General features: G+C 37.1%; 1 protein-coding gene across 1 annotated transcript; it reads right to left on the bottom strand.

The window, feature by feature from the left end:
- Positions 1-44: 44 nt before the first annotated feature.
- On the bottom strand, positions 45-24,139 carry CWH43 (cell wall biogenesis 43 C-terminal homolog). Its single transcript, XM_014312142.1, has 15 exons — positions 23,947-24,139; positions 20,774-20,894; positions 20,507-20,661; positions 18,976-19,177; positions 17,933-18,021; positions 16,380-16,634; positions 13,531-13,656; positions 11,339-11,418; positions 10,292-10,397; positions 7,379-7,514; positions 6,040-6,189; positions 3,606-3,750; positions 2,921-2,982; positions 1,671-1,826; positions 45-162 (listed from the first exon to the last, which is right to left on the bottom strand). Exons 1-15 carry the CDS (start codon positions 24,098-24,100, stop codon positions 75-77), a joined length of 2,025 nt encoding a protein of 674 aa, XP_014167617.1. The 5' UTR covers positions 24,101-24,139; the 3' UTR covers positions 45-74.
- Between the last annotated feature and the right edge of the window lie 766 nt (positions 24,140-24,905).

Raw genomic sequence — 24,905 nt, 5'->3', positions numbered from 1 at the left:
CTTTTTGGCTGTCAATTCAGTTTCAAGCAACAAACCTTTCTTGTTGGTCTGGATAATAGTTTTATTTTCTTGCTCTAATTTTTCTGTTTAAAATATTTAGGTGTGCTCATATGAAAGTGATGAATAGGCACATAATTATGTCCATCTTTATAAGATCCAAACCTAAAAAAATATTCAACAGAGCAACACTATTACAACATTATTTAAATCATGCAATTAAATCATACAATCCCTACTCTACTTCTGAATGTTCTAGGCAATTTATTTCAGAAACAGAGCCCAATTCTATTAAGTGTACATCAGGGTCTATGAACCCTCTCCTGCTAAAGGCCTTTGAGTATACTGGAGACAATTAATTACATTGATTCTGCTCATGCTATAGGCAGTCTATAACTGGAACTCCAGATGAAAGAGCTGAGTGTTGCATTTATCTACTTAAATTCTAAGCTAAGATTTCAGTCCTGATTTTAGTGGAGATACAATTTAAACTCCCATTGTATCAAAACAGTCAACTCTGTTATAAATACTGTACATCTTGCTTTTGCAAATTATAATGAAAATTTTAATTTTTCATGCCAAATTTAAATATGAAAGTTTTGACAACTGACTATTATGGTAGACAGACTTGCAAAGATAAAATTGAGTACTTATTCAAAATATCAATGCTAAATAATATTTAAGAGCAATGCCATTGTATTGCTAAAGAAGTAAAGTAAATCAGAAAAAGTTAAATACCTTCCAATAGGGTAAACATTTTCTGATTATAGACAGACAAAAGAAATTAGAACAAGATTCTGTGCTGAAGTCAACTGAGAAAAATCTGAACATGAATGCTAACTGTAGGCAAGTTCCATCAAGTGGAAAAGCCTGGGCAAACCGCTGCTTAAACAGGAAGCAGTGGCTGAGTGGTACATAAAAAGTGAGTACACTCCACTGTCAGATGTATATGAGAAAGTAATGTATTCTGCATTATGCATGTTAGGAGTAGTAAACATGGCATTACTGGGAATTATTCTCTCTGTGGCAACATCTATCACTAACTTCATGACTCTGTCACTATTAATACTTAATACTAGAATAAATATCTTCCTCTATATATCTCTTCCTTATGCAATACCAGTGGAAAAATGATGGCAATTTAGAAATAAACTACTCTTTTACATTAAACCCAGTCCTTTTTTTTCCTTCTTGACATATGCAACATACTGTCTCAGGCATTCTTTTTAATTTCTGCTCCAATTATATGGTATGTTTTAAAATGCTTATGCAAAAAGTATTTAATGTATATATTGTATTTGATATTCTAAGTAACAGTATATTAAGAGCCCAATCTCCGAAGTGCTGAGAAACATGGGAGACCTTTCATCATCTATCAAATGAGTCACCACACCACTTGGCAAATATCACTATCAAACAATCTCAGAAACTGCCTGGGTGAAATGAGCATTATTTGCAATTTATGCTGCGACACAACAGACTGATTTTCCCAGGGCATATGCCAAAACAATCGAAAAAATGGAACTACAAATCAGAAGTTCTTGACTTCTACCTTTCTGCTCAGTTGGGTACTGATCAGTGCCTCTCACTTTAGAAATAATTTTATTCCTAGACTTCTCTTTTACCAGATGCCAGGTACATCATCCCCTTCATTTCCTGTGAGACACACTGACCTGGGATTGAAATGGATGTCCTCAGGAACCTGGCTGGGATCAGTGACAATTCTGTCATTGTCAACATAGCTATCCACATGATCTGGGATTCTAAATTTGGCCATCTGGACTTCTGAATCACTTAAGCCAGCATGAGATATGCGGGCATAACCCAGCCTGACAAATATGAGAAGAGTTAGTTTGAAGAAATAACCCAAGACAATTTCACCACATTCTTAATTAATGTATCTTTTTTTTTTCCAATAACTATTCTTTAACTTATCAACACAATTTTCCATTTCTGTGAATCTCACCCTCAAAAAACTGAAAGTGCTCCATAAACAGGATCATAATACCATGTCACAAGCATAAAAAGTGAAAAAATGTGTTTGACAGTAAAAATAAGATCTATGTCTAAAAACCTTTTTTAAAAATTACAGCTTTAGAATATGAGTGCAGGTATAAGCTCACTAAATTTTCACTGAAAAGATTTCAATATTCAAGAAAGAAACTCAAGCATCAATTGAATGAATAATGAGAGGAAAAAATAATTTATAATGAGGGGAAAATTCAAATTGCAAATAGAGTTTTAGCTGATTTTTTTTAGTTGCCCTTTTTTCTTTTTCACTCAGTACTGTTAAGACAGCTATCAAGTTTATGACTTGTGAACACTGCAGAATTTGCACAGCTTACTCAAAAGAAGAAGTCCATTTCAGTACAAAGATCACTCAGAGAACGATTTACAAGCAATTTGGGATTAAAAGATATGGAGTGTATAGGTCCAGTGCCTCAATATGGGTTTACACAGTTCAACTTTCCACTAAATCCAGCATAAAAATTGGCTGGATTAGATCAGCATTTTGCTTCAACAAACTCTAAAGCATAATTCAAAAGTTGTATCTTCTACATCACATACAAATTTGGTCTTAGCCTTCACATTTTAGAATGAAGGTGCAAAGCCAGAGCTTTGGAAAAATGTAGTATTATGCTACCAAAGAAGAGTAGATCTAAATGTAATTCTGACACAGAATGATGAAACCTGTAATAATGGCTTTGTGAATTATATTCAGAGTTCTTGTGAACTGGTGAATTATATTCATCAGTTCTTGTAACTCTAAGATCAATGTTTCATGTAATTTTATGATAGCTCCAACTGCCCATAATAATTGTTTAGGGATGTGAGACTCTTCCATAGTCACCTACAAAAGATTATAAAACTGATAACCATAAAGATATTTAAGCCTACAAATAGGTGATTTCCTTTAACATACCTTATTACTCCACGATACATAATATAGCTACACCATCTGTCCCGGTCTGTACTGTCAATGTCCTAGAGGGGTAGTGAAAGGGGAAAAAAGTCAAACAAATAAGATAAGTGTTCATCTGGGTAGGCTTTAAATCAGTAACAGGACCAAAGTGTAAACTCACTGCAGAAAGATATTTTGCCTAAAACATTGTATAAGGCAGAAAGAAAAAAGCTCACTGTTAGACATGGACAAATCAGACAACTTTTTCTTATCTCTTAATGCAGAGCTCATTTTTAAAACAAAAGAATCACAGAATTAGAGGCTATCTGGAGGTCACCTACTCCTAATCTTGGTCAAAGTCACTTCAGGTAGGTTGCTCAGGGCCTTATGCAGCTAACCTCTGAATATTCCCAAGGATGAAGGTTTCACAACTTCACCAGCTCCCTGTTCTAATCCTTGACAACCCTGTGACTTTTTATTTCTTCTAACTGACATTTCCCTTGGGGCAGTTGCTGTCCATTGCCTCTTGCTCTTTCACTGTGTAATTCCACCTTCTCTGCAAGATATTACAAGGTAGCTAAAGATTATATTTGAAAATGGGCATGTGTTTTCTTCTCTATTATATTTCAGTTACCAATTTGAATATTAGGCTGAGTGCTTCCAATATATATATATATTCTCTAAAGATGCAATATTTTAATATTACCTGCACATTTCCATTTTTTATTAATTCAGTATAGTCTCTGGATCCAGGAGCTGAAGTGATGTATCCTAGAAACACAACTTGCTTAGAGCTAGTCTTCAGCAGGTTTGAAACAGCTATTGCTTGGAGTTTTCTGTCCAAGTCTTCTCTGAAAGAAATGGAGAAGACTTTAAGACATATACATTTTAGCTCACAATCTTTGTGCTGTGACATAGTAAACCACAAATAAATCTAGAACCATTTTTGTTTCTGAATATTAGAGAGTATGAAAGTTCACAAAAAGCTCATTGATTCAAAATTATCATTACATTTGATAAAACCACATGGTCATGGTAGATGTAATTCACATTCTCTTTCTATCCATTACAGGAACGACATTTTCTATTACTGTTCTGGTTTTAATACTGATACCATCACTAGGAAATGTGAATGTTAGTGTTTTGGTTATCTAAGGTTTTGTCTCTGCTTGCACTTAAAATTTAACTGTGCTAGCACAATGTTGTGTGTAACAAAGAACTTACAAGCTAAAAAAATTTTATTATGGATAGATCATGGTAAATAAAGTCTTAAAGTCTGGATCCCATAATTTATGAAATGTAACTAGAGTTACATCATCCCATTAGCACTACTTAATTACATTTGGCATGTACTTCACATCTCTTTAACAAGATTTACGCAAGAGTTCCAACCATGACCAAAAGTGATAGTGAAGTAAGTGGAGCCTGGTAAAATACTTCATTGGATCCCATTCCCTGTCCTTGGATTTGTCATAAAATAATGAAAAAGCAGTACTGTTTCTATGTTTCTTCATGTTAATGACTTTAATGATTGTGTAAATCATATTGTCTTCTAGATTTTGATAGTCTAGGCTAACAGTAAAAACATTGACAGAGAGAGCTGATTTTGGAACCTGTAAACCCTGAAGAAGACAACAATTTAAGTGCAGCTATACTTTTTAGATAGTGGTACTTCTGACTGAAGCAACTGTATTAAGGAGAAAGAGCACACCGACAGGAGACAAAAAAAACCCCGAACACTTAAGTAGAAGTCTGACCTAGGTGTATGTGAAGTTGTCTGCTCAGCTAGCTGCTTCTTCCAGAATGCACCTCTCCAGAAGATGGGATCTTTTAAAGGCACAGGCATAGTAATAGGCCCACATTTTAAAAATCCTATTTAAAAACAACCCTACCCTAGTTATCTAGTATTCTATAGTCTATGTCAATGTCAGCGACAGAAGAAAAAATATTAAAAATTAGCAGTTATGTGCAGTATTTAGTTACAAATTCATTCCCCTCTAAAACACAATCTAATTTGCACTCATTTCCCATGTGTCTCCTCAAATTTTCTCTTTCATCTTTATCTCATTTCTTTGCAAGGGTATAATACAATGTTATTTTCTTCTACTTTGACAAACAGTTTCTCAGAAAGGCAAGTCTAATCATCTGTGTGAGGTACAGAATTAAATTCTGTTCTAGAGTTAAAAATGGTGAGTGATTTCTGACAATTATATTTGTTTAATAAATGGGAAATCTATAAACAATTTGCAGGTTTGGTGCAGTTTCTACTCAGGGGAAGGAAATGGGATACAGAGAATTCCTTTGGCTTTCTGAGCAGCTTCTTTGTGTTATAATATTCTGCACCCTATCCATAAATTTGCTGCTCCATTAATTGTAAGATTTTTTTGTTTAATTCCAGATCTTACTACATAGCCGCAAACATACTAGATATCCCATCAAATATAACAGAAATAACAGCTACATGGAGCATTCACAAAACCATCTCTTATTAATATTCATTACACCCAGGTAATCAAAAGATTGTTTTCAAGAACTGAAATCTATACCTTATTATTTTCCATCACTGATTTGATTTATCGGTATAATATTGCTTTTCCAAATTCAGAGATCAGACTTCCTATTTCCACTTGCATACTCTCAGAAGGAGACTGATGGATATTTTTGCTGCTGTTCCAACCCTGTCCTTTCTTGGAGGTTTCAGATGTGTTACTTTTTTTTAAAAAAATACAAAACAGTTTTCTATTAATTAACCTATCTCTAACTGTACCTATCTGCACTCATTGTGGAATGTAATACATCTATTCCACATGCAAAAAGTGAGAAGGATGCTGTCCTGTGCTGAGGTGCATCTGTAGCCCTGTCATTTGTTGTGACTTTGCAGAACTGTATTTTTAAATCCCTAGTAATTCAGATAATAGGTTCAGCTGAGTTTTGCATGACACATTAAAAAATGCTTCAAAATTTTAAACCAGTAGTTTAACCAATTTTAAACTGTCATAGTATCACTATGGCACACTTCACATGTGCCCTGCTAGAACCAGTATTACAGCAGCAGATTTTAAAAAGTACAAAATAAATCCCAGATGTTCACAAATTACATGACTTTGTACACTCTATGTAAAAATAAATTAAATACACACTCTTCATTTCCAAAGTGAGCAACAACAAAATCGACCAGCTTCCCTGTGAAGTTGACAGTCAGGGAGATGGCAGGTGCAATCTCTCCCTCTGGAGATGGAAGGAGGTGATGGGTCGATTTTACAATTGGATACCTGGACAGTGCCATAATCCTACATGAGAAGAGGCAAAAAGTTACATTTTGTGATTCACAAGCATCAAAGGTGTGAACTAAGCAGATAAATGTGAGCAGAAGACTCACAGTCACTGAAACAGAAAACTATAAGACCAGAATACAAACCATGTCTAGTGGATTTTTCTGAATATAGAAAGTGTCCCTCTAAAATATTGCTTAACTACATGTCTAAAAATATATTTTCAAGTTAATTCCTACACAAAGAAATATAATTCCATAAATATTAATTTTCTCACTGAGCTTTTCATGATCTGTATTTCAGACAAAGCATAATTTTATACTACCAGAAATTAAAAGGTATTTTATTAAAAGTCGAAGTAGGTAGAAATATATCTTTAAAATGAGAGATTTCTCTTTTTTCAGCTTCTGCTTGGACATTTTGCATCAGGTTTTTCAATGTATTTCATTAATAAAATCTCAGAGAATTCCTTCTCTCCCCCATTCTGTCTCAAATAGACAGGGTCTGGAAGAAGAAAGTTTCAAAATGCTGCTCACATATGGCAAAAATTAAATGGCCATAGCAACAAAAGTAGGAAGTTTTATCTGCCATAGAGATGTCTATATCCCCTGAAAATAAAAAGCCACATTATATGCCAGTATTTTTCTAGAGGACAAAGATATTTAAAGATATGCAATTGGTAGATGGTCAAGCATTAAGGTAAAATTAGACACAAAATATCTGCTCAAACAGACATGAACCTTTCTATTCCCATTTCTCATTATACAGCCCAAGCTAGATATGAATTCAAAATTTCTCATACCTCCTGGTGCGCTACATTTTCCAAGTGCTGTCACATTTTTAAATCTGAAATATAAAATTCTTGTATCCCAAAACAAAATAAAGTGAAAAGGGCATCACGTGCAGCACTTGGAATGGAAACTTCCAAATCTGTACATTAAAGGGCAGGATGCCATTCTCTGCATCACCAAGACTAAAGCAACTTATGGGGGCAGACACCAAAATCTGATCATGTTTAGCAATAACAAAACTCCATCCACATTGCATGGTACTGGTAATGAAAGCTTGTTGCTAGTTTCAACAAGTTTCAACAAGTGATTATAGTGAGTACTATTCCAACTATTCTTTATTTCTGTATTAGTGCAGTTTGTATTGAGCAATATATTTACATCTATTTACTGTCACTGTGCAAGTGAAGATGACTCACCCCCAGGTGTGATCTCTTGTGCTTGGACCAAAATCTGTATAAAATCCCAGTCTTTCTCCTAGCCACATAGTTGGATCATGGTTTCCAATGAATGGTTTAGAGGCATCACTCTCTATAATAGTGATAAAATCTGCTCCTAGGATGGAAGGGAAAAAAAGAAAATAATTTCACATTTATAACTGTTACCTATAAATGGGACTTATAAGTAACTACAAAAGGTCATTATTTTGGTTACAGAGGGATGGACACAAGACCATCAGGGGTCAGTCAAGGCAAATCAATGCTGGCAACAAAGTCATGGCCAAACTTTTGGCTACTGCAGGCCACACAAACTCTGATGAAGATGCACTTAGTGTCTGCTGGCCATGGCTCATCCCTGGTGCATATGCAGACTGCAGAATACAGCTGGCCTGAGCAGATCTCATGCCATTTCTAAAGCATTAGAGATATTGTGCACACATAAATTAACAGCACAGCAGCAAGTCTACTGCTTTCAATTTGATGAACAAACACTACACAGCACATCTGCACCTCCCTTCATCTACCGAATCCTACTGTGCTTCAAAAGGTCCTGTGCAAGACACAGCTGGATGCTGCTGCCAAAATAATTATTCAGCCCAGAGCAACCTTGCATGAGCTCCAAGGCATGGTAACAGAAGGGTGTGCAGCTCCAGTGAACTGCTGACCACCTGCAGCCATCTCACTTTCTCAAAGCACCGTGGTCCCTCCCTGTTTACATGCAGAGGTGTGGTTTTGCCAGGGGAACATGATGGGTTCCCCTATATTTTAACTGCAGGATACCAGAGAACTTGCAATTCCTTCAGGAGCTGGCATACAGGAAACACCTGCCCATGCCTGAAGGAAGGTGGGACTCTGCAAGCTGCCCCCAGGATGGCTGAACCATTCAGACTCAGCTTGAGCAGCAGGTCGGTACAGCTGCAGCAGTAACAAGTGCTCCAAGTGCTCCCTTCTTGCTGCAATTATGCCCCTCTTAGAGTGTTCCCCTACACAGGAAGGCAAATTAAGTCACCATTTCATCCACAGCCCTTCCATAAGGAATTATGACCATCCAGCACCATGGAAGATTTTTTGCTTTCAAAATATCATATGCAGCAGTGTAAAGCATTGTCAGGAGGGAAAATGGGAATGTAGAGTTCTTAAATGGATTCACAGGTTTTTCCTTCTATATCATTAGCATACATGCTGATCACCGAAACATTAACTGAAACCATTGAGAGGGTTGGTGTTGGATCCCTCCAGGGCAGACAGAAATTCCAGTCACAAAAGCCACTATATGTTGCATCTTCACTATTGCAACAGAGAGGTGAGCCCAAGGAATGCATACCACCACACATTTAAAGACAACTCCTACCCTAAAGCAGATAGCCACTCTTTTCTCTATGGCTCTCAAAATCAGAAACTCTTCTTATAGGAATTTCTAGATGAACTCTGAATGCATTTACTGACAATGCTAATGTAGTATTTTATAAAACAATATGCATGTAAGATAAAACTCCAGAATACCGTCTATTATAAATTTTTTCCACCTATTTCCACCTATTAGAAATTATTATTTATTATTTATATTTTGGAATTTGCTGCATTTTTGACTCACCAATTGTCTTTTTTAGAAGTGATATTTTATTACCCTTAAGAAATGCCAATGGACGTAACAAGGTAATCACTTTTTCTAATATTCATTAATTTAAGCTATAGGTACCAGAAATGAATGCATTCATCAAAATGCATAAATAAATATGCAAAGATTAAATAACTACCCAGACATGAACTATGGAATCAGTATGTAGAAGAATGCTCCAAATTTCAATTAAATTCATGTCCTGGCTCTTTTCTCATATTGCCAGATAGCCAACATAGCCCAGCTCTCTGAACCTTTGGCACTGGGAAAATGGAGTGAACAAGGTTAGAATCAGTCTCTTCACTCTTCACTGACTCCTGTGTATCTCTGCCACAAAATCAAGACTTGCACAGGAGCACCTTTTCATTGCTTGGGTCTGTAAAGCCTGAGCTGCTCAGGAAAATACTGTGGTGGACCGGAGAGTAACAAATGCTGGAATGGCAGCACGGACATTTCCTAATTCCCTGAACTGCTTTAGATGCTAAACTGTCTGTCCCTTGTCTAGCCTATCTCATGGGCACTCCAGGAAAAGAGTAACACCTACAAGCACTACTGGCCAATTCCTTTCAATGGCCTCTGCAACAGCACTCATCTTGAGTCCAAATACTTAATTTCCTATAGCTAATTTTCCAACCAAAATCCTGCCCATGAGCAACAGATTGGACACTCTTCTTTACAGTGAAATCATGACAATCAAGCTACAATCTCTAATTTTCTTGTATACATTGCACTGGTTCAGTCATGGAAACAGACTTGTCTGTTTATTATTCATTGTTAAGGGCATTTTCATGCCCTTATTCATTGTTAAGGGCATTTGAATTTCATACCCTTTAGGAATTATATAATGCTTCACATTTTAAAAAAACCACATAGGAGTTATAAAACATTGTATTTTATCTAAAAGTATATTTACCTTTGTAAATACCATTGTATTTTATCTAAAAGGATATTATTTCATTTATGCAAAGAATTTCTCTATAGACAAGTAACTCATCAGCAATATGAGAAGAAAAATCCAACTAAGAAGGGTTTATAATGTTTATGATGTTTCCTCTGACCAGAAACCTCTTTAAAACATACTAAACAAAGTATCACCTCTGCAAAAGGATTTCTGACTGAAGTGATTGTATTGGAACAGTTCACAAATTGAGGAGAAAATCACTAAACACAGGTTCTTGTGTTAATGCAAAAATGGCCTCATTTACCAAGGGGTTTACATGTGTCTCTTCAGATGAATCCTCCCAAATATAAATGAAGTAGGGGAAAAAAGTTACCTGTCTGATTAAGCAAATTAGCTGATCCTTCCAAATTAGACCATCCTTCATTGTCATATCCAAATCTAAAAGGCCAGATCATAGCAGAGAAATCTCTTTTTGGAACCTCGAAAAATAAAAGGAAAAAAGTAAAATAAAATTTGAACTTCACATATTATAGCTTTGCAGTAAACAACACCAGACATATGGTGCCATAAAAGATATACAAGAAGAGATGTTTTAACCAATAAATTTTCCTAATAGAGTTGTCAGCATTACAAAAGACTAAATCTGCTATTAACAAGGAAATAAAAGCCCTCCTAGTTCAAATGAATTTGTACAAGTAACAGTAAACAAATGAAGAGGAAAGAGACAATGCATTTTTTCATCTGAGAGGAACTGCCCACTTTTTGCCACATAATAGGGCAAAACCTGAATTAATTGAAAAAATAAGGCCAACCGTATAAATCTGTGTGCATTTGTGAATTTAACACTGAACTCCATGACTGTTAACCATCTTGTTATTTACTACCTTTGCAATACCTATTTTCTTGCAAGACAGAAAACTGGAATCTTCAAATTTTTTACCCATTTTCCATACCTAGTCTAAGTCTAACCTATGTCAACCAACTTTTCAGAGAGCTTCAATTCAGAATTATGATAAAGTATAGAACCATAGAATTCCTTCACCTGGAAGAAACCTCAGGAAGTTATCTGTTCAAACTCTCCCTTCAGGAGATCAGGAGGCTAACAGCATTGTCCAGTTTGAATACCATTCAAATAAACTGATTTATAATAGTAATGTTCAAATTGAATACATGAGACAAGACTCTCTCAAATTTTCGAAGTACTTTTTCCTTCATAGCATCACTATAAATCTCCGAAGACCCAGACATTTCAATTTGACATGAATTTATAAATTAAAGTCTTGCATCTTCATTTATGCATTAGTTTTTCTGAATACTTGGTTGCAAAGATCTCTTCAGCCACAATTAACACACCTAAGCTATTACACGCACATTTTACTGTATATTCGATAGTTACCATTCTCACAAACACCCTACTCACCCCTTGGCCCAACTTCTTCTGGTAAGTTTTATAACGTAAACCCAATCCAAGCAAACCAACACCAACAAGCAGCCACAATACTTGAAATAGAAAAACACAGAAAAATGGTTTTAATTCGAGGAAAAAAATGTTATTATTGCTGTTAAGCAGGACACTGATTCTAAGGTGTGCTATTCACAGAATGAGAAATGTCCATTTAAGCGATAACACCAGAACAAGGCAGTATCTATGCATGCAGAATCTATACACATGTGCAAATACGCTCTCCAAAACACAACATGCTGAGCAGATAAAATGTACCAAAAGTCCTTGGAATAGTTATGTAAAAATTACAACTACTGAAGAATTCATTATAGGACATGAGTAAGAGCATCATGTAAACCCCTTAGTGTTTTCCTCTCTCTGTGCAAGTATGCACTTGTAGTACACAGTTGTTATCTTGCATTAATACAAAGTGTGAAATAAAATTTAGTTTACTTTGCAAGCCTTTAGATGTCAGAAAGATGTGGCTCTTGCCAGACTTTCAGAGTGGTCATTTGTTTGACATACTCTTGGAAAGACAGTGCAGCTTCATAGAAAGCATGTTCAGAGCTTTCTAATTGCTTCTGTAGCATTACAAATAACCACAGCGTGCACTTAAGAGCTCTCACCATTCAGCATGATTTAATTTGATGGTCAAAGCCCTCTGCATTTATTTAATTTACACAGTAGCATATGCTATCTACAATGATTTCAGTAACTCCAGTTTATTCTTTCATATATTTAAAAATATATGAAATTATTTTCATGCAAGTTTTATGGAATGGTTTTGTGTAAAATTTAAATACAGTTTATAATGGAAGATGTCAGAAAGAAGGACATGCTGCCTATATTAGCACATGTCAAGCAATTTCATACTCTACAAGACACAAAAGTGCTTAGAGTGGAAGCTGAGAAACAGTACAAATGTGGGCATGATGAGGAAGTACAAGAGGCACTGTTGCAACATTACAAGGTTAGCTGAGCAAGGGCTGTGCTTTGTGACAGGTAGTATTTTGATATATTAATTTACTTCTGTGAAATGTTTCTTAGCAGTAATATTCAAACCACTTGAAATGGTGCTCATGTTGTCTCTGACACACAAACTCTCACATTCTTTTGGCTCCTGAGCATACAGGGTAAAGATCTCCATAAAGATTCCAGAAATAGCTCTGAAAAACTGTGAAGCACTATTGTCTTCTTTTTCCAAATGTAGCAAAATGTACACAAATGGCAGGCAATTTGATCCAAAGTCACAGAAGAAAAGATGCAGAAATTGCAATCTTCAGCATCCTGATCTCTGTAGGGTTACCATGCCTAGCATTTTGTTCCTCTAATAAACTTCATGGTATTGACAGATGTTTTTCTTTAGAAACAGTAAGCTGACAATGAAAACAAACCAGGGACTCAAATGATTGTAGACAAATAGTTTGAAAATATTTGTATGCTTTAAAAGCCAAAAAGTGATAAAAACTCAAACATTTGATTTTCATTTCTCTTCAAAACCTAAGGAAAAAAGCAGATCCCATACATATAATCTGAAAACCTGGGATCCCTAGGCATAGCTGAGGGGCAGCACATGACAGTGGTTTCCCAAGGACAGGTCTGGTCTGAAGGCACATCCAGTTTCAAGCATTGTGCTGTGCTGCCAGCTACAATGGCAGCCTCCTCATGCAGGACAGTGTCATATGTACAGCAGCCCAGGACCAGCCAGTGCCACCACCCTGCCAGCCAGCTCACACAGCCCTGGCAGTGTTGTCGCACCAAACCGCCTCAAAATCGCCATACTGCATGGCTGGGAAACCATTCACAGCTTCTGTACACACCATGTAAATCCCAAGATCCAGAGAGGCCTCCTCCTCAGCCACTAAAACAAAACCACCAACGAGGCTGAATCCACTTTCACATTTTGGGTTTTGTCCAGTTTCTTGTCTCTGTTTAACACATTCCATTAGGAATAGCCTCTATCAGTCATAACCACAGTGAGTCAGCTCCTCCAGTAGTATATGTCATTATTGCCCTGGAACCTGGGAAATACCAACTACCAGTCTGTCTCTAAGACTAGCACCAAAAACCATTTCTAAAACATCTGAGCAAATACTCCACAGTGTTATATTTTTTCCTCAAACAGTGTTCCTAGAGTCATGGAGAAAAGGAACTAAAATTATACTTACGTAGTTTAATATAGTTTTTACTCCTTTTGAAGAATGGTTTTTGATTGCTTTTCACTTCAAAGACAGAGCTAAGGTCTTTCTTGGGTCCTGTTAGAAAGTCTACCCCAATACATAACATTATAAAACCTGTAAAAATATAAGTGATTAGTTTTTTCATAGACCTTTAACATATCAAACATTGCTCATAAACAGGTTTTATAAACTCTCAGCTGTTGTGTTGCATTTCCAACAATAAAAAGGATTCAAAGCAAAAGGCAGATAAATGCCATACCTAATGAGGCAATGCAGGAGCTATGAGATTTATTGGCAGCATTCTCAAGTAAAGACTGATTTGCAGGGCAGTTACAGGGTATTATGTCAAAAAGGCTAACACATGGCAGATAAATTATGTTAAAATCCTTCCAGGCCCTATTGATGGCTAAAACTCTCAGCTGAGCCCACTGTTTTCAAAATTTACTGAAATTAACCTGGACAAGAACAATTGAGTTACACCTACATATTATAGAACCTTAAAATAACAGCTTGATGAAAAAAGTACATTGATGATTGCACATATCTATTATCTTTGACAATGAACTGCTCTGTCACCAAGATAAAATTAACACATTTTTCATATAGGAACTACAAAAGCAATTGCTCAACACTTTGTTATAAAACAGTGTAAGCAGACTGCAGCAGTCCATTTAACATGGCAGCAACTTGTATTCTGGAACCCCAGAGCCAACAGAAATAGTTCTGCTTTTCAGGAGCAGAAAACTAAACACACCTACAGACACACTTTAAAAGCTAATAAGCAACTTCAGTGCACTAACTGTTGCAATGAGTGGGGATAGTATCTTTTCAATAAATAGCTCAGACTAATAGTACAAGGTCTTTTCCAATCCCTAATGAGATAAAGAATCCAATTACGTTCAAAAAAAGCATGGGAGGATAATGAACTGGATAAGAGCTCTACTGGAGAAGATATATGCCTTTAACATCTTTGTGGCATAGTTAATTAATTATAGAAGCCATATTTTACTTCAGAGTAATAGCTAACTATTACTCAGTATTTTTTTATTTCCCTTACTTGTTACACTAGCTGTAAACCAGGACACTGGGTCTGGCACAACGAAGGGAAACACACAAAACCTTTCTCAAAGGGTGATTGATTCACAGCCATTAAAGTTGATAGAGATCAGGAATCTGACCCCTCAGCATTATACCACATCACAGTGAAGCAGCACAGAAGTTTTGAATTTAATGATCTTACTTTCATTGTCACTTTTCGTGGTGCAGTTCCCTACCCAAACTGCAGCAAGAGAAAGGCAGGATATTGGACAGGAGAAGAAAGCAAGAAATAGCGCTTGCACCTGGAAGAAACCAGAAGAAAATGAGCAGTTTGCCAGAAAGCCAAGCTGTAAGAGTAAAGGCACAGCAACAAATACCTAGTCTCATGGTATAATCTTTGATAAGCTATGGGATGGCATAAAAAAAAGAAAATGCATTCCCAGATGGAAGTTAAACTCATGCAGTGCCATCAGCTGAGATGTGTTCCATTTAGAGTTTTCTTTTCCAAAGAGAAAATTAGGGCCATCTCTCTGTTACCACCCAGTGATCAAACCAGGTAAATTAATCACAAGTGTGCATTTCAAAGGAAGTAACAGAGAGGAATTTTTAATAAAAGTATTTCTTTTGTGAAAGCATTACTCAAGAAAGCATTTGACACTCCTCTACCACATGCTTTCTTCATATAACTTAAAAAAATTAAATTTAATTACCTAGGATAACTGTTTCTAAAGACTCCTCAGAGTGCTTTCAGAACAAAGAAAGTAATGCAATAATGGAATTAAATTCTCCTAAAACATAATGAACTTAAATCCTTCATGTGAATGCTGTAATATAAGAAACACACCTGAAGAATAAGAAACTGGAGTGACACAAAGTAGTTGCAAAGACATTTATGAAATCTGAAACCTTTGGAGCAACAAGCTAAGCCCAGCATTCATTAATCCTTTCCAAATAAAATATACTAATGCGTCACATTTTAAAAAACGTCCCACACAATGAGCCCAAGACAAAGTTTGGCATTGTTTAAATATAGTTAGTGAAATATGCCATTGAAACATGTTAGTACCTATTGCAAAAATATTTCTGGAGACAAAACCAGGAAGGGTTGGTTTCCTTTCCACCTCTCCACCCTCATCAAGTCATCATTTTGCTAAAGCCTTTATATTTGCTCAACTCAGTTTTTCCTGATTTGCAAATACCTGACAATTTCTTTTCTGCCTGTCCTCTTCACATGTTTCTGATGCTACAGGCTCATCTGAACTCCCTGAAACATGCTGGTGTGTCCACAAAACATAAGGTAGAGCCACAGGGGAAAGAAGCTCAGGTGTCCAATGTAGACTAGCTAGATCAGCAGGATGCTGCACTTTGCTCTGCAGAGCAGGGCTAAATAATGCACTGAATTACATTACAGTCCCAGTAGCTACCCTGTTACCTGAGGCACTGCTACCTTAGGTAACCAGCATATTTGTGCATTCACACCCTGGATTGCAGCCATATTTTTAAGGTGACTGGCTAACAGATTTCTTCCTCCACTGCCTACTTTAGTTATCAGACATTTTTCCACTTTGTCCTTTCCCCTTAACTGAATTCCATTTCCTGTCCACATTTTAGACTATTTCTAACAGTAAAGAAACAAGTAGAATATTTTTTGCATGTCTCATTAATTTTTGCACTGAAACTCTTACCACAGTAAGTAATTTAAGAGTAACCAAGCATTTGAAAAGACTCTAGATACATTTCACATGTCTGTCTGAGGCTAAAGCAAGCATATTTGTATTTGTTCATTATCACAAATGTACCTAGAAGGAGATGGGAGCTTTCTCTAATGTAAACTCCTCCAGGTACAAATTTGTAAGCTGTACACCACACACAGAAGAACAATTCAAGAACGTAGGCAAACATGGCTGTGCTCATGGCTTTCCCAGGATGGGGACAGCTAACAAAGCGTCCCGCTAGCTGCGGCCACACACACATAGTAAAGATCCCAAGAATGTTGCCTGCAACAGCAGCACTCCAGGTGTGCAAATAAAGGAGACCAGCTGAAGATGCCAAACCTGTGAAGGGACAGAAAAGAACACAGTAAGTCTCAGTCAGGTGTATTACCCACCACATTAATTTTCATATTTTGGCTAGCGAAAAAATAGTCTGGGAAATATAATTGTGCTTTCTAGGCTTAGAAACTGCATCACTAGAAGGACAAGTATTCACAGTAGTTAAAGAGAGTCTTTTATTTTTCCCAATATCTTGTTCTTTTAAACATTGCCTATTCAGCTGAAAACAGTAGAGCAAAAAGGGAAGAGAAATGTCATCAAGAGCCAAAACCAAACAGTTTTTTTCTTACAGAGTTCTTCAGCACAACAGAGGAGTGATGCAGCTCTTAAGAGAGTAACAGGTCTGTCCATTATAAATCTCTTTTACCGTAATATAGAAAGAATCAAATAGATTAATATGAAGAGAAAACATATAATTTCCTGATCTTTCCCTGTAGATAACCACAGGATGGGCAAGAAAGCAACTATTAATCTTTTACTGACTGCAAGATCCTTGACTTAACCATGCTATCTTTGATTTGGGGATTTGACTCTAAACAGCACATTACAACCACAGAACCTCTCTATAACGGGATGACTTCATTTTAAAACACTATTGTAGATATGAATATTTACTGTCACACCATGAAAGCAAATGTATAGAAACACTTTTAATATTTAACTTTAATACATCAAAGTTCTGAGCATTTTAGAATATAATGCTTGAATCAACTAAAGAACCTTTCTGTGCCTGTTTTAAATAAGCAATGTGTGTGCATCAAAAATCAAAAGTTCATGCTTACATTACAATCTGCACACATATTTCTTAACACTAAAACCTGCCTATTCATACTATTTTACTGACTGCAGAACTTGGCAAGTAAAGACAAAGAGGCAAGCTTGTCTCCTGGTAGACTGTTTGTTAAATTACAAGTTATTTTGCCTCCTGTGGAATTGAGAGGCTTGTGTCCTCTCAACCCCTAACCCTAGATGTGGCCTTATCATAGAATCACTAAGGTTGGAAAAGACCTCTAAGATCATCAAGTCCAACTGTTACACAATGGAGGTGGTTAGAACTGAGATGCTGCTCAAGGGAACAGAACCTTAACAGGGCTTCTGAAGAAATAACTCTGCTCTGCAATGGCCTGGAGATTTGGCCTGTAACCCTCAGTCAACTGGTGGCATACGTGTACTACAGTCAGTGGCAAGAGAAAAGAAGGCTTTGATTAGCCACACTTTTCTGAGATGTGGTGTCAGGTCAGAGGACTTGAGTAAAGGGAGTAAGGTAACAGACAAAAATTCTGCTCAGGATTTGCACCTACCTATAAGAAACAAGCCAAAACTGATGATAGAAGACCAGCTCCAAAATGAAAGCATCAGTCCATGAGCAAGGCCCAACAGAACTGTACCTCTGATACAACAATAAGGAAAAAGAAAACACACACTGATATGATCTTAAAAACACCTGATATTTAAAATAAAAACCTTCTAGATATACAGACAAGGGTTCTTGGTAATATACTATAACTATTTTACTTTAAACAAAGGTAAATTTTGCTCACACCCAGCTACATTTTCTTCCCTTTATGGGATGTAAAAAACATCCAGTTGGAAATAATGGCAATTTACTTTAATGTATAAGTGAGCCATGTTCAGGAGCAAAATCAGTCCACTGAAATCTTGGTACAAAAGGCAAAAACAAGTCAGAGAAAACAAAAGGGAAGAATCTACCCCAAACAGAAGTATTTTATTCATGTCAAATAAGGAATCCTAAAGAGTCTAACACTGCTCTCAGTCTTGGAGAGCTCTTTTGTATACCAATTCCAAAATATAAACTCTGTCAACTGCCATCACATGTAGTTTACTCAGAACAACTGATTTGTTTTCTTTCTAGATTTTGGAACCTGAATGAACCACACACAGCATTAAGACTACATTATTACTAATCAAAACTTCTACTGAAGTATATATTTTAATAGTGCACACAGTTTATTTATACTTTGTGTATGTGTCTCTGATCATCTCCTCTCTGAAGTCAACTGCTAGACTAATTTGCTGCATATTATAGATGCACTGCATTCATAAGTCCTTGAACCTCAGTCCTAATCTAAAAATTGTTTTGAAATGTGGCAAACCAAGATTTTAATGCTGAAATAAAAATAATTCTGTATCAGAAAATTTTTCAGGTCTGGACAAAATTTTCAGTGATATCTCAAAGGAAGAATGAATCCTCTGTGTGAAGTACCTTGTGCCCACTTTTTTCTGTCTTATACCATCATTAGGTTGAGTTTTAATTTGTCACCCACTACAGCACTGGCTTTTCATTACAATTTTGTAATAATAAAAATAATAATAATGCACCTACCCATATGGATTAGGATCTGGACCTGTATGTGGATGTCCACTTACTGCCCATCTGGAAATTAAGGAAACCTCCCCAAATATCCACAGAGTGAGGAACATGAGGCTGCCAAAAGCAATCCCTGATAAAAACCAATGAGGATGGGAAGCAGTCTCTCTAATCACATTACTAGTTTTGTTTGATTCTTGTTTCCTCTTGTCTCCACCTAGAATAAGAATAGGAATACAGCTAAGCAAGCTCTCAAATCCTATTAGCAAGAGTTACTGAGAAACAGAAATAGGCAAAATCACAAATTTACTAGAATAAATTACATGCATAAAAGCTAATTTATCTGATTAGGGTTGTGTTATCAGAAATTGATAATACAAAAAAAAATCTTTCCTAACAACCCAAGGTCTGTCAAGAAAATGTATTCACCGTAAGTGTTCAAAAATGCCAACCTGCCCATCTGATTATTTTCCATAATAAATTTTAAATGTTTAAATTGCCTTTGAAAATCAGCAGAAAAGTTATTAGAATTTGTTCAGGGGCTTCTGTTCTCTGAAACTCTAAACTCTGATAAGAACAAAACCTGACACTTCCAAATAAGCCAGAAATAAACTCCCTTCCTTCTCTTTTTTTCCATGTGCTTTAGAACCTCTCTTATCTAACGAGAAAGCAGCACCTCTAATTGCATAGACATATCATTTTGTCACCCACAAACAAGACAGATTTCCTTCCTAATCTCCTGCAGCAGATTCCCTTTTTAAATTCTGACGAAAGCTCAGGCTTAATTTAGATCATGTAATGCAACCTTACAGACAATATGCATGATGCTAATTTATACCCACTTACACATAGATGAGGTTTTATCTTTCAATTAATTCATTAAGGTTATACTGAGAAGGAAGGATATTCTGAGGATTTAACATGAGCTGCCTTAACTAACCAACCCAGCCTTGCTGTCTTCCTTGGCAATACCACCTCCACAGTTTAGCCTATGCCAGCCCCCACTACTGTGTACTCTGTGCAAACACTCCAAGAACTTGAGCAAAGTGTAACTGGGACAACTTGTCCACTCCTCCAATTCTTTCTGTTTATTTTCACAAATCAGCTGTTCCCCAGCTATATCTCCCCTTCTCCGTTAAAAGATATGCACTGGCAGAGAAACTCAAAGTGCAAACTGAATTAACAAAATAACAAAAACAAACACCACAAATGTTTCATGCTGGAAACACAATAAATTCATTCTGATTTTCTTGGTCTATCTTATGCCTTTGTTTGTGTTACTGTCATATCGTTGGCACTGCAATAAGGAAAAAGAGGCAGTTCTGGCACCAACTTACTACCACTTGTATGAATTGTGATACCAGTTCTGCCATATTATGGGCAGATGGAAGTACCCCTCAACTTCTAGAACCTGCAATGCTCATGCAGCAGGTCTAAAACCAGATGGTGTTGGGGATAAAAATCAAAGAATCAAAACCCAGTGACACATAGCTAGGTATACTTTAGGCTCTTTTCATAGCCACCATCTTTGCTGTAATATACTTACCTGAACGGATTTGCTCCACTGCTGCTATGAAACCAATTGTCAGTATGACAGCATTGGCAGCTTGTGAGCTCCAGACTGGATTAAGAGATGTGTACCAGATACGAAGAACAAGGAGCATTATCTTGCCTAGCATGAAGCCCCATATCCTGATGAACCTGTAAGAATCGGTTTTTGAGATAGTGAGACATTTGGGGGATTAAACAAAAAAAGAAAACAGCTTTTAATATAAAGAAACATCTGTTAAATTCCATCAGTGTAAGAAAATACCTTTGTAAACTGTTTCCTGACCACCATGTTACTGTTTGAACCAGCAATGAAGAAGAAACACCAGCAGCCAAGATGAGCAGTCTAATTGAAGCATTTGGTGCATGGTATGATGCTAAGCTTCCTACAAACAAATACACATACAGAGAGGTTGCTTTAATGATCAATAGAGACCAGGTAATAAGGATTTCCTGTGCATTAGGTCAACATTGTCTGTAATTTGGGCAGCTACACCACTCATCTGAAAACACGTGACACTACACATTTTTAAACCAACCAAAGAAATGTAGGTATGCATACAAACTGGGTATACATGATTTCATAGCAGTTATAATTTTCAAGGAAAAAATTTATATGAAGCAATTATCCAACAGTCCAAGTGATTGCCTTTATTTAAGTACTTACGGTGATTGATTCCATAGAGAGGATGTATGGGTATCTAAGCATACAGATATTCAACCATGCACTTAGATAACTCAAAAGCCATAAAGTTTTATGTACTGTGACTGTTCCTTTCTAAAAAGGATATGGCTTTTGCTGCAGTGCACTTACAAAAGTAAGTACACTGTGGCAAAAGCCACGTTCTTTATTAGACGGGAGCAGTCACCACACATAGCACAGGGATTAGTAATCTACTGCCTCAGCAGGGGTGCACAAGGCTTTCTCTGGCTCAGTATCTGGTCTCAGAAGTGGTCAGTACCAGCCTGTGCCAGTTTATTACTGAGAGCTACTACTTTCCCAGCCACTGAAAGAGAGCATTTGCATACCTTTGCCATTTCCCAGGGCACGGTGACCCCACATCACCAGCAGTTTTAAACTCTGCTAACAGGTTTCCAATTCAAGTGACAATGGACCACATACATTCTCATAATTTCAGTCAGCGTGGTAAATACTGGCCCAGGACCAATGACAAACAGCAGGAAAAGCAGCAACACTCTTATGATACCAGCCATTGGCTAAGTGAGTATGAGTCAAACTTGAGGAGAAGTTAAGCAAGTAATGTCAGAAATGGTGCTGCAGTTTCTGGCAACACGTGCTAGGAATCCTCCAACCATTTAGCTGCTCGTTCTGCTCAGAGTAAAAGATGCAAAGCTTAGAGCCAAGATGATAAACAAGATCAATGTGCAGTGAAGGTGTACTTGCATGAACTTCAACAGAGGTTTCATGTACAGTACACACAGATTTCTGTCACTAAATTGCGCTGGCAATCCATAAACCTGCCTCTTCAAATATTTCATTGTGTGTGCTACCCTGATTAAAGATAGCATGGGTTTGCCAAGTTAGAGCAGACACACCTTTACTTGCTGGGCAAGTACACCCAAGACTTAAATATATCTATCCAAACACCCAAATTTAACGTATGTTATGTGAAGACACATATGCAAATAGAACTACCACAGGATACTTTGCTGTTGTTTGTTTGTTTTCAAATAGAACACAAAATCTAGTAGCACAAAAGGATACAGAAATTAGAAGTTGCAAGGAAAATAAAGCTTCCTGAAAAGGCTGAAAGAAACAGAATAGAAAAAAAAATCATCTCCGTAAACATTGTGGTCTTAGCTAAGCATGAAGAATTTTCTTATTTTTTGATTGTGAAACTGAAGACTGAGTAGAATGGGGTGGAGCATGCATGGGGTAGATTGTTCTGCCTGACAATTCAACAAGTCCCAGAGGAAGGCCATGGCCTTTTTGAGAAGAAAAAAAGATCAAAAAGAGAATGAACAAAATTGTCTTAGTATGAAGGAGGAAAAACGCAGGAAGAACTGAGAAACAGGAGAATCAGCAGCACATAAAAGACCGTCATAGCCTGGTCACTGCTCTCTATTTAGCAGAACAAAAGTTACACATTTCTAAGTGATTTCCATCTCTTTTGGTAAAGTGAACTAGTAAACACAGCAAGGCGATCTGAAGGATCAACCTTAAATAAACATGGCAAATTTTGTGTTACTGTCACATCTGAAGGAAGGTAAGGTGCAATTTTAATGCTTATACTCACTCCTACTTTCTAAAGTAGAAGAACTTGCAGAAGGCAACACACAAGGCACTGCTGCAAGAAACTGAAGATTCTGTTCACTGAGAAGCTTATTACAAAACAACAAGTTCTAGGGTGGATATAATGGGAAGAGCAGGAAAAGAAAAGAACATGGTAAGACTATTCTTTATGAAAATCAATGACACCAACAAATTCTGCTCATTTCTAGTATTTTTCTAGAGATAAAGAACAATAATAATTTTTTTAAAAACTACGCAGGGAAAGTAAATAAGATTGTCTTACTCTGTCAGTAAAACAGTAAAAGAGGAAAGTTATAAGGAAAGTTATTATCTGTCTATCATCTTATATTGACAAATGAGGAGCTAGGATCTGCTGCTTGTGAAACACATCACTCAGCAGCAGCATTTTCACCTCTACACTGGACGGAGACTTTTGTCTCCTCTGAGTTCATTGGGCATGGCAAACTCTTGCTTCTGAACGTGGCTGTAGCTGCCAAACCTTCCCCCAAAAAACTTTCAAAGAATCAACAAGAGCTAAGATTTGCACCAGCTAGCTGAAACTGAAGTAGGAATTCCAGAAAATCTTGGTTTAAGGAGGAGCCTGTGGAATGGGAAACGAGGCGTCTATTTCCTGAGTTTAAGATCAAATTCTTGTCCTGTGCAACTGATGATATAAGAGTTATTTCCTATTTAGGATGAACTATAACCCCTCTACAGGCATGTAGATCGATAGATTTAATTTTAAAAATACATCCTTAGAAGAAAAAACTGCCTCAGAAACTAAAAAGAATTTTTCACTCACTCATAGAAATTAGCCCCAAGCTGCTCTGTAATGCCTCATCCCTACCCATTGTCACAATTCAAAAAACACCTGCTCTGCTGATATTTGAGTGATACTTAAAACACCTTTCCTATTGGACATCACTCTTACTAAATTAAAAGCTCCTAGAAATAAAAGTGAAATTATATTTTTCTGTATTTATGCGATACAACGGCTACAAAAAATATTTCTCTGACTACAGCTAAAAGCTTGAGAGAAAAAAAAAGAAACAAACAAAACATGAGTATGGGGAGAGTGAGAACTTATTCCTGTCTCTTTTTGTAATAGTCTGAATTTTAAGACAATTTGGAATGTTTGTTCTTATGCACTGATGCCAAAACAGAATCTGTAAGTGCATACTTACCAACCATAGTCAGTCTCAGAAAGGCTAGGACATACTCATTGTTAGCCAACCTCCAAAAGGGGCCAATTGTCAAGAATATCGGGGAAAAGAAGGCAACAGCAAAAACTTCTATGCCTGTGAGCGCCAGTGTCTGAAGAGGGAAGTAGTAGATCATTGGTGGTAGTGCATGGTAAAGAGACCAAGAAATGTAGCCTAAAACAAGAACAAACCAGAAAAAGAAAACCCCATCACCTATTTTCAACAACAAGATTTCCTGGAGATTACTTAAGAGGTACCATTTTATACTTTCACATATATATAGACTATCAAATGTATTTGAAAGCAGTTCAAGCAACAACAGCCACCTTCTTTGAAGAAATGTTTGTTATTTCGAGTTAAACAAACGCATTTTATGAGGCAATAAAATTATGAAAATAAAACAGCTCTTCCCCCACTCAATGGTTCGTACTTTGAACCTCATTGAAGTGCTCAACCTCGGCAAGGATCAGTGTTCAGATGGCTGGCTAAATAAGCAGTCCACCCACAGTGTGAGGGTTCCTCAAAGGCAGACTGGTGATAAAGGAATTATTCTAGTAAATCGGTGCGCTGTTCTCCCCTGGAGACACCTTCTCCGGGCACAGCAGCACTGCGCTGTGAGTTTCCAGGCTTTGCAGGAGATGCACCGAGCCGAGGACACTGCGGATGCTGGGTCTGCCGACCACCTTCGGAGCCCGGCCTTGAGCAGGGCAGCACAGCACTCCCTCTGCAACACCTGCACAAACACTTGGCCTGGAGCAGCAATAAATTCTGGCTGATCCAAGAGACAAAAAGCAATCCAGCGCCAGAGGAAAAAAAGAACCCGAAGAAGAAGGCTCAGATGAGAGCACTATTTGCTCGTCCCAGAGGGGAGCTGTTCATGGGCGACACGCCCGCACGCAGGTGAGCCCCGTGATCCCCGCCGGGGCTGCCCTGCCCGGCCG

This window comes from Geospiza fortis, unplaced genomic scaffold, assembly GCF_000277835.1.
Source record: "Geospiza fortis unplaced genomic scaffold, GeoFor_1.0 scaffold40, whole genome shotgun sequence".
NCBI classification, from domain to species: Eukaryota; Metazoa; Chordata; class Aves; order Passeriformes; family Thraupidae; genus Geospiza; species Geospiza fortis.
The sequence above is the reverse complement of the archived record's forward strand: the minus strand, read 5'-3'. Positions and strand labels throughout refer to the sequence as shown.

Coding starts and splice junctions, on each gene's coding strand:
- CWH43 (XM_014312142.1), bottom strand. CDS start 24,100: ATGATCTACTACTTCCCTCTTCAGACACTGGCGCTCACAGGCATAGAA. Junction 16,635..17,932: donor TTTTGGCTTGTTTCTTATAG/GTAGGTGCAAAT, acceptor GTCCCTTCACAG/GTTTGGCATCTTCAGCTGGT. Junction 10,398..11,338: donor AGAAGAAGTTGGGCCAAGGG/GTGAGTAGGGTG, acceptor TTATTTTTCGAG/GTTCCAAAAAGAGATTTCTC.